At 42.6% G+C, this 21260-nt stretch overlaps 1 protein-coding gene across 1 annotated transcript in view; it reads right to left on the bottom strand.

The window, feature by feature from the left end:
• The window catches only part of FAT4 (FAT atypical cadherin 4), a gene marked incomplete at both ends in the record, with an annotated part of 145831 nt that extends 125139 nt beyond the window's left edge, over positions 1-20692 (bottom strand). The window contains one exon of the mRNA XM_080344357.1: positions 15422-20692. Within this exon, the coding sequence (XP_080200483.1) occupies positions 15422-20692 (5271 nt within the window). The remainder of the gene's footprint in view (positions 1-15421) is intronic.
• Between the last annotated feature and the right edge of the window lie 568 nt (positions 20693-21260).

The raw sequence follows: 21260 nt of genomic DNA, 5'->3' as shown, positions 1-21260 counted from the left end.
CGCACAAATTTTATACATTACTGTAGTTTGAAAATGTAATTTCAGACTTGAATTTGATCCAGGTAAAAGAAATGCTGAATATTACATAAACTTCACTCAAGAGACACTTAATGACACATTTCAACATGCCACAATCATTGCTGGCAGTCACCAACAACATGGAATTACAAGTGGAACATGACAGCCATTGCCAGTTGCATTAGATGGGGTGCCTTACCATTCCTTCATTTATAGAACAAATTTCTCATTTCCCCAGTCGACACCAATAAAAAAAAATTACACATTTACAGAGGGCACGTCTCAAGTCTCATTATTTTTCATCAGGTATTTAGAAGCATCAAGGCAAAACAATGTCCTTTGCCTTAGAATCGGTAATAACAAATCAAATGCCCAGTTTTCAAATCCAGTATTGCAACACATGTAAAAATAACTGATAGTAAAATGTTTGATATAGGTGTTACTTTATCTACAACCCATAGAAAATAACAGGGTGGTTTTTTTTTTAATTTCCAGAAAACACTTGAAATTACTTGGAACATACATTATTATATTCAGGTCTTGACAGCTATCACATGGAAATTAATGTTTCTGGCTATATATAGTATATTGTGAAATATTTGGCTGTGTTTCTATTGTGCACAACAACAACTCCAACTGCTTCATTTCTACATTCTTTTATAAGCATTTTATATGCTTGGTAGGGGGGACAGAAAAAGAACTTAGTTAATCATTAAGCTTTTTCTTTCTAAAAAGCAAGCCATGCTGACTGTCTCAATTAATCAATGTCTGTGGAAGTCTCGAAGGAAATCTAATACATTGTTTCTGGTTTGGAATTCTTTATCTTTAACACTAGACTTTTTGTTTGTTTGTTTTAATGGAGAAATATACAGACAGATAGATATTCCTTATAATCATATTAAAATATATTTTGGAGTGATGGTAAAAGACAACATCTTTCAGCCTACTAAAAGCAATTATTCCTTTTCAATACAACCTTATTGAATTAAATTGTTTTAAAAAGCTAATAAACTGACCTTCTTCTAAACAGGACATTGCCATTTAGCCTTGGTTAAATGTTTGTTTATGAACAATTGAATATACAGGCATACTCTTCCATCTGCAGTTGAACTTGTGGGCCATAGGAAGGTAGGACACTTACCACCAACCTGCTCTCAAGAATGCTAGAAGCATTTGCTGGTCACTATTCCTGATGTAGAGAAAAACCTGTGTCTACTACAGGATTCACGACCCAAATTTAGTTGTCTCAAATGTGGTTACATAGGCACACAGATCCCGGCATGGGTATTTTAGGAGGGCGAGTCTCCAGCACCATGTTAGATGGGCATGTTTCCCTTCTTGGTTGCCTCTGGGAGATCTGTCATCCTTCCCTGAGGAGATACTGGAAGCCTTGACAAGTGGCTTACTAGATTTACAAAGCTAAAGTTACATGCTCCAAATTCAACTTTAAGTTCACTAGATGCACCTGGACAGCCAAATGAAGAAATACCTCAACCCTAGCATTATAGTCCCCACGTTAAGCAAAAACCAAGAGAGAAAACTTGCAGAGGATGAGAGCTTGCAAGTGGCACCAAAACTCACCACCACAACTGAAAGGACTGCTGGTCCTGACAATAGTAAAACAGCTCCATTCAAACTGCCTTTGAAGAACAGTCCTTCCCCACATTGCACATGTAAACATTTCTCGAGCATTCCCCATTTAGTAAGCAGTACATTTTATCTTGCATAGGAGATATTTCATTTTCCTGTAAATTGGGAGGTTGCCTACAAGAAGTCTTGGTCAAATTCTGTTAGCCTTACAGTCATAGTCCTCCTGGTCTCCAAGGAACTAGCCAGAGAAATAAAGAGAACAAGATTTTGGAGTTAGGTCTTTATGCATGTCCACACACTCAGATTTCTCAATTACATTTTCTAAATGTAAATATTCCCCCTCTAAGGAACCATTCTTATTCCCAAGAAATATTACTTTAAATAATATTTCCATTAAGATAAAATCCATAAGATTATGTAGGTAAGCATATCAACACAACCCTACTCAATGCTGCTCTTTTTTTAAAAAAACCCTCCTGTTCTTTGCTTTTCTTAGGCGCAGGCGGCTATTGGCAGCTGAAATAGATGGGGCATGTGTGATGGTAATACAATTTTTAGGCTGTTAACATGCCCCCACCAAATTACTCCAGATGGTTTCTCCATTCTTTTACCAGCCTATGTAAACATCAAGTACCAAACCCCTGACTTGGGCCAGATAAAGCAGCTAATTTTTGTCTTTTAAAAACTACTACATAACAGAAAGCACTCTAAATTAATACTAGATAAAGCACCATTTTATTTTTAAATCATATGAACAGCAAGCAATGTGTATGTTCACAAATTAATTTCTAGAGTTTAATTGACTTCTCGATGGAGGCTCCTACAAAACTGTTCTCTATTAAGTTGTCCTGTAGCCCACTTCATGCTGTAATTTATTGCTAGTTCTTTTCATTGGAGGACTGTGCTAATACTATTGTCTTATATTCCTTTTTACTGAGTTACATCCATTTAAAGTGCCCAATTATAGACTACAGAATGCCTTGATTTCCTTATTTCCATGGCAAAGGCAATTTTTTGTTAGACGTTTAGTGTTTACCCTGTGTCACTTTCAATATACATTTAATTTACACAAATAGAAGGTCTTTCTTATTTACTTGGGGCCTCATTTTCTGCTTGGTTATACCAACGTCAATGAAGAGTAATTTAATTAAATAAAATATAGTTACAGTGATGGAAAATTAGCATAATTCAAAGAAAAGCCAGTCCACTGTTAGCAATATTTTATAAATTCCAGATTCTTGTGCTCATAAGTTCCTTATACAGCCAAAGCTGTAATAACAATGATACATTTCTACAGAAAAAAAAATACAGCATTTCCCTGCTCCCACAAAGGGCTGCTTTTTTTCAGAGGGAATATAGCTGGGCTGCATTTATTTATCTATTTGTATAGTAGTAGCCACAATTAATATTCATAATATTATTCTGGGTTTACAGAAAAGACTGTTTGCCCATGTGAGACCTCAAGGCATCAAAAAGGCACATTCATTAAGTATAGCACTGAATCTTAGAATGAAACACAATCTCCATCAGTTCTCGGCAGCTTTGCTGCACCAAAAAATAGTCTGTTCTAAAAACATATACATATGGGGTGATCAAGGAAGGAGAGAAAGTGTCTTTAGAAGACAATAGACCAAAATAGCAGTTTTGCATAAGGTTTGGTCTGCATTACTTACGGTATACCATTAGGAGTATTGCTTTGGAATGATATTTTTAATATATTAATTTATATGAAAAACCAGAATATCACAACTTAATTACTACAAAATGAAAGATAGATTAAGAATGAAATTTATTTGCCCTAGAATGAAGTCTGAAGTACCATTTTTCTTTCATGCTCACCAGCAAGAACATCTTCAGGATTTCCAGCTGTCATGAGCAGAACACTACTGCCATCACTTACAAAACAAGAATCTTTCTTAGGCCTGCTAATGTAATTGCCCATTTAAGACTTTGCTTTAAATAAGAGGAGGAAAAAAAAGGCCTCACTTCTATTCCCTCCTCCTCAGCCTTGCCCTGATGGATAGTGTTGCTCATGGGGGTAACTGATCCAACGTACTTGGAACAACCACTATGTCTGGTGACAATGATTTATTTCTGCAAGCAGACATACCATTTTTAGATAGTGGCGACCGGATAATTTCTACAACAATAAATAACAAATGATAAGAAGGACTGGACTTTGCTCAAATTCAGAGTCTGCGAGATCTGCTCATCCTCTACAAGCTCCCCCACATGTCCCTGTACTGCGGTAGCTTGGCTTCCTCTGCCAAACAAGCTGCAGGCAGACATAGGTACTACCTCCTCGGAGGACAAGATTGTATATATATGTGTATATATACACATCTACATATATTAAAACACATCACACAAAGCAAGTAATCATGGTAATGAATGACCTGAGGAACAAGGAGACACGGAGAGGCCATGTAAGAGGAGAGGCAGCATTGAGGCTGGTTATCAAGAGATGGACACACACTTTTAAGACTTCTCAGTCCAGTTTTTAGGAGTTACTTTCAGCGTTGCATCGGGATTTTTCTACTAGCAGATAAGAACTGAAGGCCAGACAGCATGACATAAATCCCTGAGGACACAGGATTGTTCATTTGTTACAGAAATCTAAAAGGAGGGCTTAGCTCCAGCCCTTGGCATCCTACTGAGCACAGACACGCACGAATATTGAATTTATACAACTTCTTTCCTACACTGTAAAAACTTATTAAAATAAACATATTCACGTAGTCGCCTTCCTCCCTTCTTGCCCCTCTATCACACACAAACGCAAAAGAGTACCGAGTAGGAAAAAAAAAAAAAAGGCAAAACAAAACAATAAGAGACACCTTTATCAGCCTCAGCCATCTGTGTTCCTTTAGTCTGATCCAAATATTTTGGCAGGCATGTGCGCAGCTTGCTCCTACCCAATATCATCCCGCCCTGCAAGCAAACGTGCACTCCCGCTTCCTCCCTCCTCACCAGCGCACGGGTCAGGCGGCGTTCTCGGTCTGTCAACTGCAGGACTTTAAATAATATAAGGCATTGGTGCTAACATTTCATTAATTACGATCTCAACACAACTGCTTAACCTTATGCTGAGTAACTGCAACTCTGCTTGACAACTAGGCACGGAGAAATAAACAGGTGATAAAAACCCATACGACTTTCAGTGCTGACCACAGGAATTATTTGGAGTTCAGAAATTTATACATAAAAATAAAATTAAACAAGCTGTCTTCTCAAAAATTAGAAGTGCAGGAGTTAAGAATGCTCTTAGAGAGAAAAAACAGTGGAAAAAAGACCTCGGTTTCATATAGGATCACCACCGCCATAAATTAGTTTCCAGACAATCTGACATGACCCTACTGGGGTTGAAATCTGGATTTTCATTAATTTGTTCACTGAAATCACAAATGCCCAAATTCTTTTCTCAAAGCAGACAGGCATAAAAACTTTATTAGGCAACTTTCAAAGGGAATAGAATCATGCTCAGAAAAAAAGTCATTCAAATATACACAAACGAAAATGCAGGTCTCGAAAGAATAAGACTGCAATAAACTATTAAGTTTGCCTTCTGTTTCTAAACAGCCTGGTAATTGCAACATGTCTTCATATTTCAGACAGCATGACATTTTGATGGATTAAAAAGATTTGTTGTTTTGAAAAGAATAAAGAATGTGGACTGGGGAAAAGCACCAGGAAACCTGAAATGTAATATGATAGAAGAAAACTCCCATGGAAAATACAAGCTTTAAGCACATATACTACAGATGCGTATCGTGGCTCAGGCATCTTATTTATTCCTCTGAACTATTTCAGTAGAATTCCCTTAATTTATCAAAAATGATCCAAAAAGGAGTTGACATTAAAAAGCCCTCAACTCACTTTTCTCTCTAGCTCTCCAAGGAACAATTTATCTTCTGGTACACTGCAAGGGAAACATAATCACATATTTCCACAGGCACAGTGCCTGTGGCAAACCCATACCTCTAGTTAAAACCTGAAGTAGTACCTTTTCTCTGTCTGTATATATTTATGCCCCAGGTTGTGATTCTTTTTTTTCTTTCACCAGCTGCTTCAGGATGCTACACAGCAAATTACTGTTTTGAAAGCCAACTGCTATTGCTGAGTTTAATTCAGCACTATCTAGTTTTGGATGTTATTCAAATTAATTTAGCCCAAGCAGGATATAAATTTTGTGCATAGCTTTAAAAGAAGACTACAGATTTGGGTATGTGAAACATTATATATGCATTCTTAAAATTATTAGTCTTCTCCTGGATTATATTTCAAGAAATTTTGCAGCTACAGAAAGTAAAACTTATATACTATTTGCCTAAAAACCCAAAGAGGACTAGATCACAGAATCACAGAATGTTAGGGATTGGAAGGGACCTCAAAATGTCATCTGTCTTCTCAAAAATAAGAAGTGCAGGAGTGAAGAATGCTCTTAGAGAGAAAAAATAGTGGAAAAAAGACCTTGGTTTCATATAGGATCACCACCGCCATAAATTAGTTTCCAGACAATCTGACATGACCCTACTGGGGTTAAAATCTGGATTTTCATTAATTTGTTCACTGAAATCACAAATGCCCAAATTCTTTTCTCCAGTCCCCCTGCCTGAGCAGGAACATCCAGATGAGGCTATATAGGAATGTGTCCAGGTGGGTTTTGAATGTCTCCAGAGAAGGAGATTCCACAACTTCCCTGGGCAGCCTGTTTCTTCTCAAATTTAAGTGGAACCTCTTATGTTCCAGTTTGAGCCCATTACCCCTTGTCCTACTGTTGGTTGCCACTGAGAAGAGCCTGGCTCCATCCTCGTGACACCCATCCTTTATAAACATTAATAAGATCACAAAGTGCTTGCTTAAAGTTAACATTTTACTTATATTTTAGATAAAAACACATCTTGAAAAGGTTTCAAAAGCATTAAAATTGAATATATCTCCAAAGGAGTCCTTAAGGAAGAAAAAAATATTTTTTAATTAAAATTAACACTCACTAGCATTGCTGAACAGGCAAAATACTGTCTTTTGTTCATTCTTTGCTTCACAGTAGATGTTAACCTGACAGCAGCAGCAATATCGGAGCAGAGCGGTGACTGAGCTGGGAGCAGCTCCACCTCGGCCGCCTGGCAGAGGCCACTGGCAGGACCTCAGACCCTGCTCCCGGGGTGACATGGCCATGGTCCTGCTCCGCTCGGCAGGAGAGGGGAGAGGAACAAACCGCCATGCTGTGATAGTGACAGTCATAAGCGGTCGCTCTATTATCACAGCTTGTAAATCCACTCTTCGTCCCCACCAGCGACAACGATCGTTTTGCTCTGCGCTAATAAGCTGCCCCATAAAAGATATATCCAACCAAGGGCCCGGGAATGAGGCAGTCACTAACTTGTAAGACGCAAAGCCTCCAGCTCATCAGTTCGATCAGTGCCATTCATACAGAATCAAGTAAGAAGCAGATGACATGCCCTCCAGGCATGGCAGGCTGGTACTAAACCCAGGTCCCAGGGGAGGCAGGAGCTCTGGACCTCTTGCCATGCTAGAGCAGTGGGCATCACAGGCCCTGCAGACACCTACCCATGTCAGTCCTTGAAACAGAAGCTTTAGTGTTCTCTGATGCCTCCATATTTATTAAAAGGAAAAAAAAAACAACCAACAACACAAAACAACACTCAGGGTGCTGGGGACACACAGCAGCACAGCACGGGCACACTTGTGCCACACCAAACACAGCGACTTTGCTCTGAACCTTCATCACCTGTTGTGTACCACAGGTAGTGTGGAAGAAACAAGTGCATCTTTCTTATTTCCCTTCTGAATCTCCTAAAACTGAATGCAAGGAGTCAGGCTGCCACGCTTCCCTCGCCTTTTACATGCTTTTGTGCTTGTAATGGTGAGTTGGGGCTTGACTCATGCTTGGGAGCAGTCCAGGTACCTGATGGGAACTGAGAACAGTACAGGCAGATGCTATGAAGAAAACTAGTGTTGCTTGACCCAGTTGTGTTGTTTTCCAAGCAAATCCAACTTAGTGGCTGAAGAGATAATTATTTTGACACATAGGCCATAGGTAGCCACAAGACTGGAAAATACAGATATATGAAAATCTTGATTATGGTTTTGTGTTAAGGTTACTGATTCTTCACATACTGGTCATATGGCACATCTCAAAGCTATTCCTATCTGTTTCACTTAAAGACATGTGAAATAAACCCTTTCTTCATGTTTCTGCTCTATTAGAGGATCCAGACCAACTTCATAGGGCTCTCAGGAGTTGCTTCCCTTATGTGGCTGCTGCAGGGGACCCAAACTCTACTAGCGGATGCCACCTCCAGGACACAGGGTAGAGACAGGAGGATGGTGATACACTGCAAGAAGATGCTCTTCTCCAAAAGAAAGACCCCTCCAGGGTCCCTCTGTCTCTCTGAGCCTCAGAGGCTGCTGAATGTTTGCACCATGAGCACGCATTTCTGTCTGTAGAGCTGGATGTCAGGATGGCTGCATTAAATATAGTAAAGCCCTTATACACTAATTGAAGATCGTTATGTCAATACAAGCAACAGCCTATTAACATTGCATATGTGAGAAGACTGCAGAACATTAAATGCTAAGGCAAATGTTTGTTTTCATTACTTTTTGCATAGCTGTTGGCATATAAATTACCACTTCATAATAGGCTCTTTGAAATAATTTTGCATTAACTAATGCAACTATATGTATTTTTACAGTGTAAGCATAGCAATCAGTTTCCATCTGTTCTACTGTCCTTTAGGTATGTTATTGCTTTGAGGAAGTAAACAAAACCAGATCACTACAAACACAAACCTGGGTGACAGTTTAGACTAAGGGGGGTCTAATTAAAAATAAGATTTATTAGAATAGAGAGAAACATCGTAGTAAAACAAAGTTTTTGTAACATATCTGGTATTATTCTTGGCAAAGTGAAGTCAGGCTATAAATTTACTGAAACAAATCAGTATGGTACTCATGTACCATACTGATCTGGCATCACTTTTCCTGATTACAAGAATATGTTAAGAAAACTCTTTGTTTTACTTCAATTTTAGTCACCATAAATTTATTTTCTAATTAGAACCCTAGAGTATTAGGGCTTGTCTTACACATAGGTTTTACACAGACACAATTATGCGGGTAAGAAACGAAACTGACTTAACAGTAATGCTACTCCCTAGACTGGACACAGTTAAAACAAACTGAACCAGTATAACCATGTCATGCCAAAGGCTTGCTTTGATATAAACAAGACGAGCACCTTGTTATAGGAGGGGTGGGAAGCAGCCCTTGGAATGGTGGTTCAACAACATCCAACCTCTGAAAAGACTCAGAAGACACTATGGAAACATCTCCTCCTGTCAGTCAAAAGGGTATGAATATCCTCTGATGAGATGCAGCACTTGCTCTCTCAAGGTTCAAGATATTCACAGAAAAATGCAATAGCAAAGATTTAAGGAGCCAACAACAATTGTACTCTTACTCCAGTAAAGCTAAGGGTGAGAGCTGGAGCACCAAGAGGGCAAGCAGGCTTAGGTGACCACGTTCTGAATTTTGCCTAAATGAACAGCCGCCAATTGCTTCATATAACACTAACACATGGAAAGAAACCTGCACTCCAGCAGCTCAGGGATGGAGGTATCATTTTACATGGAAAATGACTCGCTCATTAACATTGATAGAAGCCAAGAATCATTTACAGATTCCTATGAAGAATTTAACACTTAGCAAAAATAAGCACATGAAAATTTTGCTCTGGTTTTTGGCTATTATTTCTAGTGTTTACATTAGAGACATGAAAGATAATATTTTCCATAATAATGAATGTTGTTTTTAAAGTCTAGTGATTTTTAACATAAAGATTATGAAATGACCTCACATGCAAAAATGCCCAGAGGCTGCTAAAATAGCAAAGAAATGAGAAATTCTAGATATTAAGAAAATGTAGCAAGGCAGAATCATTAAAGAAATCAGAGGGCATTAAAAAAGGGACAACTTTGAACTGAAACCCACAAATCAGTTTGGAACAGTTTGACATACGGCACATTCATCTCCCACTTCAGTTCAAGAGCTTAAAGATCCCTTTTCAGATCATTACAAATGACAGCACTAACTTAAATACATATTTCTCAGAATCAGCAATATCAGCACTAGGGTAAACAAATGGCTTTGGAGCTTGGACAAGGCAGCAGATTTTAATTGTTTACTCAAATGTTTCATAAGTAGTTTCCTTTGTCAAGCTACAATTAATGTGCCATGCATCATTAAAGAATAAAACGGTTTATAAATAGCATGAATACAAGGAGTACTCCATTGTTCTTATTTGCACTGGTAAATATGAGACATGCCAGATAAGACTTCTCTGAAGTGTGTTTCAAATTCTCTTACTAAATTTAAAGCACTCCACCATCAGCCAGCTTGGAAAGAAAAGTAACACCTGAAGAGTTTTGCTTCACTATTTCACCCTTTTCCTTCTCTCAAAAGGGTGTTAGGTAAGTCTTGCCCACATGTAACCTTGGTGGCACCCACGCATCCCTGTGGTGGTACCCAGCTCAAACAGCACAAGGGAACCACCATGCTCGTTACGGCTCAGGCAGCCTCTGCTGCAACACACTTCGTCACAACTGCTTTAGCAGCATCTTCCCTTTCTTAAGTCCAAGTCTCTGGAGCTCTGCATGAGATACAGGCAGTGGAGGAGTCAGTTTTTGAGTGTCTCCATCTCACTCCTAGGTCCAGTGAGGAGCTGCAGCATGCAGGAGTGACACAGAGCTAGCTAAGCCACAGGATCTAGGCCAGGCTGAGACAAAAAGCCACACATAAACTAGTTACACCATGCGATCATGGTTTTATGGCCATGGCTGCAGTTCACACTGAGTCAAGATGAAATGTGTGATGATGTTATTTCCAGTGGGACAGGGGCCATTCCTTCCGCCTGTCTGTCTTTATTTCCAGATCTTTACTATGCCAGCAGAAAGCACTGTCTAAAATTCCCATATCTTACCCGATTCAAGAATCCTGTTTTCTGGACTATGGATTTGAGGGACAAAAGCCTCCCCTGACATGCAAGTCCAAGCTTCCCAATAGTGCCAGTCATGAAAAGCAGCGCAAGAGGAAGCTTCGAATGTGCAAGTGCAGAAGAAAACTCAGTGCCTCATGTTTCCCTGTCTGAAAATGGAGACAAGAGCATGTTAACAGACAAAAAGTGCTAATAGAAACATTGATCTGCCTCTGCCTTTACAAATTAATACCATCACTAAATCTTTCATTTAAAGTTTATACACTTTCTTCATTTATATCCTTCTCTCCTTTCCTCGGAAATGATCAACTTATTTTAAATACATGAAAGATGTTTAACTGAACAAATAGTTCAACACCCAAACTGTTACCATCTCATCTATCACAACATGATATACATGTTAGCACCACTGGTCCCTAGCAAACCCACTGGTCCTTTCAAAGTTGTCCACTAAAGGGTTAAGCATGCAAACTAGACATTGTCTAATTCTGTTTAATCCCTAGTAACACATCACAGAAGATGAGGTATTGTCCCTAGGTTCCTATTATTATTGCCATCCAAGAAACAGGGTACAACATACGACCACACAAAATATCACACAGTATACGATTATTGTTTTGGAAGGCAGGATTGAATAAAGTCATGTGGTTTTCAAGTGATGCCAATATGCATTAGTCATTCTACATTAAATATAAAATCATGATGGTAAAGCCCTCAGCCCTGCCTGAAGAGGTAAAAAGAGAATTTATGTTGGAGACCCAAAAGAAAGGAGCTAAGCAGTTGTTGAGTTTTTTTTCCTTCAGCAGAACATGTAAAAAGACATAAAACAGCAAACAAAAGGGCTCCCTTCAGGACACCCAGATTATTTTCTTTTATTTTCAGAGAAGAACAGTCAGTAAAACACCTAATGATTAATACAAGAGGGGAAAAACCTGAGACTGACCACGTAACACTTTCACATAATGTCAGATCATCTGGTTTGTCACTGTAGATAACACAGAAATAGGCTAAAAGTCCACTTTAAAAAAAAAAAAAAAGTTTGCAAATTCAATAACAGTTATCCAAAATTACACTGTTTGGCTCTAAAACACAAAGGAATGATTACTTGTGTTTTCATTGCAAATCTCAAAGTATTTGGTACTTTGAGCATAAAGATTTACCTCATGATTTTCACTTTTCTGAAAACACCCCACTTTTCTCTCCATATATTAATAATATTAACAAGCACAAAAGCATACACTAATATAAAACCTTACTGCTAAAAAAAAAAAAAAATCCACAAACTGTAAATAAACAGCTCTTAGTTTTCTAATCTGTTTGCCATTGCTTTACTGAAAATAAAATGTAAATCTTCCGTTTCAAGGCATGCCAGCTTCTATAGGTTCAGAAAGGGATTCACCACAGTCCTGCCATTGCATAGCTCTTGCCTTGGACCCCTCTTCTGCAAAGGCTGGAACGCAGCCCCAGTAGCTATGGATCAGTAGTCTGACCCTACAAGGCAAACCACATAGATGGATGAGAAAGACTGGAAAGAGACTTTCAGCTGGAGTTGGGCAGATTTTTTCAATAGAGTTGATTGAAAAAAAAAAAAGGCAGAATTTCCCAAGGACATGGATTGATTCACTTACAGAATAAGTGGTTTCACGCAAGTCTGCTCTTCTTTTATACTACATCTTGACTAGGCAATGCTTAGTGACTCTTTCAAAGCTGCAAATATCTTTATTTCACACCAGGTATCTGCCACCCAAACCCATTCCTAAAGTCTGCATTAAACAAAAGATCTATTAACTTTCTTGCTACTGCTGCTCTCTTTATCAATCTCAGCCAGCAAGTTGAACACTGAATGGCTCTGAGTGCTCAGTGGTTCACTTGCATGGCACAGTGCAATTAAGATGATGTCTGGCATCAGGGCAGAAGGCATAGCAGACAGCGAAGAAGAATGGAGGAGTTGTTAAGCATATCCCATTGTTGTTTTTTCCCTTTCCTTTAAGCAGGTTCAGAAACAAAACCCACCATACTCTTCATAAGAGAGGAAATAAAAAAAAAAATATATATATAAAATACTCAAGCTTTCTTTCACAAAGAACCCAGAAAACAAACAAACAAGACTTATATCCACACAGCTTATATTTGCTCAGAAAACCGTCAGGTACAGTGGTATCAGACCTATTAGGTTTTGTCTGCACGCCTGCATCATTTCTCATGGAGAAATCTAAAATCAGTCTTCATCGTGCCACATACATATCAAAAAAAGCTTAAGACATTATGTGCAAAAGAACACTTAAAGTTTTGTGGCTTTAGATACTCATATATATGTTTTAATGTATTTTATATATATTATTTATATATTCTCATACCTATGTTCATGCACATTCATTGTCGTTTGTCAGTGTTCTGGTTTCACCAACCCTCAAACCACCACCTTACAAACCAGGATTGGATGAAAACATGGAAGCTTCTGAATTACACGTTTGATGCACCAAGACTTCCATATCTGTGTGCTTTAAGGTGAGTGTCCAAAGAGAAGAAATAATGTTCACATACTCGGGTGCTGGCTGTTTGGGGTTTTTTTAATGAAAGAAGATTGGCAGTAAACTCTAAGACTGGAATGTGTGCATTTGATACATCAAATCACTACCCAAGCGAACAAAAAATTTAACATCCAAAAGAAACACAGAAAAAAGCTACATTGCTTATTCAGCAACTACTGACAGTCAACTTGCACAAAGAATTTTACTGTAGCAGTTCTTGTGCAAGTGTGGGACAGCAAAAGCCATTCCAGAGAAATTAAATCAGTCAAGAGACTGACTGCATATGGTTATATTTTTTAAAGTTGATAGCTGATTATAATTTATAATATGTTTCTAAAGAAACACAGTAAGCTAATTACATTTGGGAGAAGAAGCATTTTAGAAGCTATAAAGATGCAACCAGTAATATGAAATCCCAGCTCCCACTATTGCTTTCAATGTTCTTTACAGAATAAAACATTTGCTTTTGATTTCAGGAGTGGTTTGCTTCCAACAATGCAAAATTTGTTTAAAGTTTCAATGGTTGTTCTCTTCCCTGCTCACTAAATATTCATATTAAATACTTTTACAACATGCCAGCCTATTGCAACCACCGGGTCTCTTGTAAGTCCTTCTTCAGTCAAGAAATGTTTCAGCCATGCAGGCAGACTCAAAGTTACTGGACTGTGATCCAGATACCCACTGATGAAGGCTTAATACTCAAAACAACTGCATGTCAAGACAAAATAATTTGAATAAAAAATGATAAATTTTACAAATTGCTAGCAGGGTACAAAGATATATAAACCAGGAATCTACTAATAAAAATAGCATGCATTATTTAAACCAGCAGCACTACTGGAACAGGTCATTTTACAATACGTTATTGCTCTTCAAAGCATTATAATCAACAGTAATCAACAGTATATAGTACACACACTAAGATGAACACTTTCATCAATGCTATGAAATGTGAGTTTGAACACTGCTCAAATTTCTTGCCTAACAACCACTTCACAGAGCATCAGTCACTACCAGTATAGGGAAAGGTTACCTACGTATAATTATTTTAATTAAAACTACAGTAAAACAACAACAAAGTGCCAATAAAGAGAAAAATAAACAACAGCTGTCAAGTAAGAATTAGAAATACACGTCTGCTAAAATCAAAAAGAAAAAACCCAAACCACCACACTTGGTGACTCGAAACTGAGATGTAATTCCCAAGTGGAAGCATAGCTGGGGGTGACACCTGGGATGCACAGAACTATGCACAGATACTGAGGCAATATGCTCAGCTGGCATGGGAAATGGCTGAAACCACCACATGCTACCAGCATCCTCTGCTGGTTGACCCACTCAGCAGTGCCAGCCCCAGACTTCCAGGAACCGCAAGTTAAAAGGCTCATAGCGAAGTGCAGAGGGCAGCTGCAGAAGATAATACAAGTTAAAACAAACACAAGGCACCCTTTCACATCAGGCTTCTCGGTTTTCCCACAGAAAACAGTAAGAATGTTGTAAGTGATCAGTTCTGCGGCTCTGTTACCAGACAGAGCAAATAAAACACACTTCACAGCTGATGTTTCAAACCTGTTTGCCACCCTGTGCTCCTCAAGCTAATCATGCAGAGAACAGTTAAAGACCCTTCAGTCAACACCAAATCAAATGGCTTTGTGATAAGGATACCATCTTTCACAACCAAGAACAGAAATAATACAATTTTCATGCTCATCAGTGAGGGTAAAGAAGTAACCTAAATTGGAGATGCATGAGGAGACCTATCTGAAGGACTTGACCGGCATATACACCAAGCACATCCAAGACACTAGATAAGCTGTTTAGAGAGCAATGGCCCCTACTGGCCAATTCTCAGACAAATACTGACATGATGACTGTAGTGAAAGAAGTTTGGTTGTAATTCACATAGGAATAGAAAGACTTAATTAATGACTGCTAAAAGAAGGCAGCATACAAAACTCTGAAATGCCTGTGATTAAAGCTTTTAGCACCTGAAGTTTAGCACCTAACATTTATTTGACCAACATTGTGTCTACGGTAGCCAGACTTAAGCACTATGTCTAAGTCTCTCTCAAATTTCTAGAGGTACCTTTGAGGAAAACAGTTTGAGGTATACTAATTGAAAGGTTATTTTTAACAAACCAACAGACTTAGGTTTCAGGTTTTCTGCTGCTTACTACCATCTATAAAACAGCTAACAACAAGCACACTAAGTGGCTCATTTAGAAAGCAAACACGTAAATAATTACTGAATAAAAAGCTTTACCTCTGCTCGTTGCGTGCGGGGCAAAACAGACGATTTTTCAATGGCATAAACATCCACCAAGTAGAGACGTGCTCCTTGTTCCCTGTCCAAAATGGCAGCGGTCTGGATGACACCAGTATGGCGCCCGATGGTGAAGAGGCGCCCAAGACTTCTATCTTCACATCGGACCGACACAATGTAATATTCCACCTGAGCTTCAGAGCCCCGCGGACTCGCTGCTTCAATAGATATCACGTTTGTCCCAATAGGCTCACCTTCTTTTAAGATGGTTATGTATTTTGGCTGAGTGAAAACAGGCCCGTCACCCCCCTGCAGAATTATAGTCATCTCGGTAGTGGATTTTCTTCTCTCAGGGCCAAGATCTGTGGCAGAAACTATGAGATTGTATATAAGCTGAGAAGGCACCAAAGTTGACGCTACTCTTAAATCTCCACTATAGCGATCCACAATGAAGGTTTCGGTATCTCCATTGATTATTTCATATTCCACTTCTCCATTGGCACCCTCATCAGGATCTGCAGCAATAATCGTCGTTAGGATAGAACCAATCACAACTGAAGGGTCAGCTGCGAGAGCATTTTGCGATATGAATACAGGCACATTGTCATTTTGATCTGTCACTAAAATGGTAACATTCTTCAAAGCAAATCGTCTGGACTCCACAGGAACAGCCTGATCAGTGGCTTTGACCGTTAACTCAAAGAGATTAGCAAACTCACGATCTATTTCAGCATTGGTAAATATTGTTCCTCTGACTTCATCTATACGGAAATGATTACCCCTTGGCATCTGTTGAATGATTGCATATGTTAGTTGCCCATTAATATCTGCATCTGGATCATGAGCAGTCACAGAAATGACAGAACTACCAACAGGAACATTCTCAACAATAGATTTAAAGATGTCCCCTGGAGGAAAATTAGGAGGGTTGTCATTAAAATCCCTAACATGTATTACTACTGACATTGTAGATGATCGTGGTGGCCTTCCTTGGTCTTTTGCTGTTATATTTAGCTTATACAGAGATTGTGTCTCAAAGTCCAGTTTCTTTGCAAGAAAAATACTACCAGTGTTTGGACTGATGCTGAAGGTCCCATGATTGTTTGTCCCTGTAATGCTGTAGTGGAGGTCAGCATTGTCACCGGAATCAGAATCAGTGGCAGTGACAGATGACACAAGTTCACCAACTCTCATATTTTCCAAGACATCCACTAACAAGGTTGTTTTAGGAAAGGAAGGACTGTTGTCATTTTCATCCAATACATCAATACTCAACATGCAAGTTGAACTTAGGGAAACCGCTCCAGAGTCCACTGCTTGGATGACAAGCAAATATGATGCAGTAGCTTCATGATCTAGTTTGCCTACTAAGGTCACTTGGCCTGTGCTACTGTCTATTGCAAACCGTTTTTCTTCATTTCCCTTGATTACAGAGTAGTGAATCAATCCATTAATCCCTTCATCAACATCTGAGGCAGAAACTCTCAGAACCTGTGTCAGATTTGCAGCCAATTCTGATACAGTAGCTTGGTAGAGATCTTTCAAAAATTTGGGGGCATTGTCATTTATGTCTTTCACGTAGATTTGTACAGTTGCCTGATCCCTTAGAGGCTTTGGCAACCCCTGATCTGTTGCTATTACCGTAAGACTAAATACTGCAGCTCCCCTTTGTCTCATAAGAGCTTCTCTGTCAAACTGATGAGTGCTTCTTATTTCCCCAGTTACGGTGTTCAGCTCAAAATCTGGGTGCATATGCTCAAACGAATATCTGATTTCACCATTTGGCCCAAAGTCTTTATCTACAGCATTTATTTTACCTACAGACGAACCACCTCTCTGCTCCTCTTCAAAATAAAATACATAATTGGTACTGTTGAACAGGGGTCTATTATCATTTACATCCTCCAGAATTACAGTCACATTCACAGTAGCATTGAGTGGTTCTACTGCTCTGTCAGAGGCAACAACAAGTAAAACATATCTTTCCTGAAGTTCACGGTCCAGTTCACTCTTTATATACAGCTGACCATCTGGGAATATGCCAAAGGCATCCCCAGTATTTCCTTCAATTATACTATAAGCTATTTCACCGTTCACTCCCGAGTCTTTGTCAGAAGCCTGCACCTTAAAGAACCTGGAATTCACAGGCTCTGACTCCAAAATAGTAATTTCATAAGAAAGCTGGTCAAACACAGGTGGGTTATCATTTACATCATGGACAGAGACAGTCAGGATAAAGTTAGAGGACAGCTGTGGCACCCCCATATCCGAGGCCAGGATTTCAACCTGGTAAGACCCAGCATTTATATCAAGTGGCCCTATTAAGCTTATTGCACCTGTTTGTTCACTGATTGAAAACAAGCCCTTTGGGTTTTGCTTAAGGCTGTAAAGGACCATGCCATTAACACCTTCATCAGGATCAACAGCTTTGGCCTGGAATATGGTATGCCCAGCTTTCCAGTTTTCAACCACATTTACACTTTCTACTGCATGAATAAAGTGTGGAGAATTGTCATTTAAATCTTTGACAGTTATATTGACCATAGTGTCTCCAGTTATCGCTCCACCACTAGCTACCACCTTCAGCTGGTAAAATGCTTGCTCCTCCCTGTCAATAATACTGGCTGTGGTGATCTGTCCTGTCACTCTGTTGATGGCAAACATGCCCCTTTGGTCACCTGTCGTAATAAGGTAACTGATATTGGTGTTGAGGTCCATGGTGGAGGCAAAAACAGTACCTACATGGTAACCTAGGGCAACATTTTCAAAGACAACAAAACTGTACATGCCCTGGCTGAAAACAGGTGGATTGTCCTGAGTGTCCAAGACAGTGATGGTGACAATGGCTTGGTTCTGTGAATGAAGATGGCCACCATCAGTAGCCACAATCTGCAGTTGATAAGCAGTTTTCTCCTCCCTGTCAAGGGCTATTTTTGTTGTGATGACCCCTGTCTGGCCATGGACCTGAAACCTGGATGTGTCTCCAGCTGAGATGCTGTACTTGACCGTCCCATTGGGTCCCAGATCAGGGTCTGTGGCAGACACTGTGGTCACATAGGTTCCAGCTGGCTCATTCTCTTGGATATGGGCAAAATACTGCACAGGGTAAAACACGGGGCTATTGTCATTCACATCCAGGAGACTCACATTAACTCGTGTTATTGAAAAAAGGGGAGGAGAGCCTAAGTCAGTGGCCAGAACCTGCAGGGAAAAGTGAGCCTGCTCCTCCCTGTCCAGCTGTGAAATGGTGCTGAGCTTGCCTGACACAGGATCCAAGCGAAAGACACGTCGAGGAGTCACTGAGGAGGGGCCAACCACTGCCAGTGCCGGCTCAGCTTCCTGCAGGGAAAAGCGGACAGTCCCATTGTCCCCCAGGTCCCCATCTGTGGCACTCAGGACCAGCAGCTCAGTTCCTGATGGGGAGTTTTCAGCAAGGGACACCTGGTAGCCCTCGGGTTGACTGAAGCGAGGTTTGTTGTCATTGACATCCAGGATGGTCACCACCAGCTGTGCATAGGAAAACTTGGGCTGCACACCCTGGTCACGGGCACTGATGTTGAGCACCACCTGAGAAGCAGTCTCCCTGTCCAGCCCACTGGAGATGGACATGCCTGCAGCATGCCCGGCACTGCCACCCTCGGGGCCAGCCGTGGTGACCAACCCGCTGTGCTCACTGATGCGAAACCAGCCAAGCTCATTGCCTGAGACGATGCTGTATTTGAGGTTGGCATTGAGGCCCGAGTCACGGTCCGTGGCACTCAGGCCTCGCACGTAGCTGCCCAGGGGCACCTCCTCACTGATATTTACTCTGTAGACCGACTGTCCAAAGACAGGGGGGTGGTCGTTGATGTCATTCACAAAGATCACCAAACTAGCTACCGATGAGCGGCTCACAGGAGCTGCCACCGCCCCATCAGGGGAAAAGGCAGAAGTGGGGGAGCCTGGGGGTGGGGCCCCATAGTTATCAGCCACCGCCACTGTAAGGTTATAGGCTGGGATGCGCTCCCGGTCCAATGCGGCTGCTACCTTTATAAGGCTGAGGTTAGGTACCTTACTGCTGTGCACCTCAAAGTGCCGCTGCTCATTTCCCGCCAGGATTGACACAGAGATGTTCCCGTTGGCTGCAGGGGAGTCAGCATCGCTCACCGTCAGCAGGGCCACTACAGTACCAGGAGCCGCATTCTCATCCACGGAGGCAAAGCGGGAGGTGGCTGGGAAATAGCGAAACTTCACCCGGGGCTCGTTGTCATTGACGTCAAGCAGGCGGATGAGGGCCTCAGCTCGGCCGCTCAATGCCGGCACGCCTCGGTCCATTGCCTGCACCGTTAGCGAGTACTGCTGCCGCATCTCATAGTCCAGGCACTCCCGGATGCGGATCACTCCACTCTCAGGGTCCACCTCAAATGGGAGGCTGCCAGCCCCCTCCCCACCACCGCCACCATCACCTCCTTCCAGGCGGTAGCGGATGTCAGCATTGGTGCCTTCATCAGCATCCGCTGCTGCCACCTGGAGAACACTGGCCCCAACAGGCGCATCCTCAGGCACTCTTGCCTGGTAAAGAGTCTGGCTGAAGATGGGTGGGTTGTCATTGATGTCCTGGACAGTGACGTTGACTTGCAGGTACCCTCGCCGACGGGGCTCGCCCTTGTCCTCCACTTGCACCAATAGCTGGTAGGTGGGGGTAGCCTCCCGGTCCAGCCCACCACGGGAAACCAGGTGTAAGAAAGCCCCTTCACCACTGGGGTTGAGGGTGATGTTGAGCCGGAAACACCCCTCCTCATTGCCAGCCACAATGCGATAGGAGCTGTGGTCCACACCGTTAGTGCCGCTGTCAGCATCAGTGGCTGTGTCCAGGATAAGCTGGCGCCCGCTGCCCGTGTCCTCCTTGAAAGTCACCACGATGGAGGGGTCGGGGAAGACAGGCGCGTTGTCGTTGAGGTCGAGCACCAGGACCCGCACCTCGCTGGGGTAGGTGGGCTGGCTGGAGAGCACCACCAGGTCCACCACATCGCTAGCCAGGCTTTCGCGGTCGATGGTGGCACGGGTGTGCAGGGCACCCGAGGTGGCGTTGATGGAGAAGAGGGCGTGGTGCTCGCTCAGGCGGTAGGTGAAGCCGGGGCGAGTGGCGATGGTGCCCACCCAGGTGCCGGGCGGCTGCTCCTCCAGCACCTGGAAGACCTGGCGGGGCCCCGCGGCGGCGCCCAGCGGCAGCAGCAGCAGCGACAGCAGAAGCAGAGACGGAGCCCCGCGGGCGGCGGGGGGACGGCCCATGGCGCCCCGGTGGGGGCAGCGCCCCGGAGCGGGGTCCCGGCGCTCAGCGGAGCCCCCCGGGGGTCCGCCTCCCCCCGACAGCCGCCCCGACCGCTCCCGGCCCCTTCCCTCCCTCCTCACCCGCGGAGGCTCCGCTCCCCCTGCCCCGCCGCGGACGGGGGCAGACCCGCCGGCGCGCCGCGCTCACGGGACGCTCTGCTGCTGTTGCTGCAGCCGCTGCTGCTCCTCCCGCCGCCGCCGCTCCGGGGCTGGGGGACGGCCGGGGGCGCCGCTCCGCATCGCCGCTCAACAGCCGCCGCTACCGCCGGGGACCCCGCGCTCCGTCGCGCCTCAGCAGCCGCCGCCCCGCCACCATGCCCGGGCGCTCAGCGGCTACGCGAGGCGCCGCCGGGTTTGTAATCCACGGCCGCGGCGCTCGCCGCCGCCCGGCCCCAACTTTGCCCGGCGCTCATTGATCCCTTCCCTCTTGACGCCCGGGACAGGCTACCCCCCGGCCTCCCATTGGCCGCTCCGCCCACCACCGTCCCGCCCACCGCCCCGCCCCGGCCGCCCGGCGGGGGCCCCTGGG

Source organism: Nesoenas mayeri (genome assembly GCF_963082525.1).
Source record: "Nesoenas mayeri genome assembly, chromosome: 4".
Lineage (NCBI taxonomy): Eukaryota > Metazoa > Chordata > Aves > Columbiformes > Columbidae > Nesoenas > Nesoenas mayeri.
Note: the sequence above shows the minus strand (reverse complement) of the source record. Positions and strands in the feature narration are given on the sequence as shown.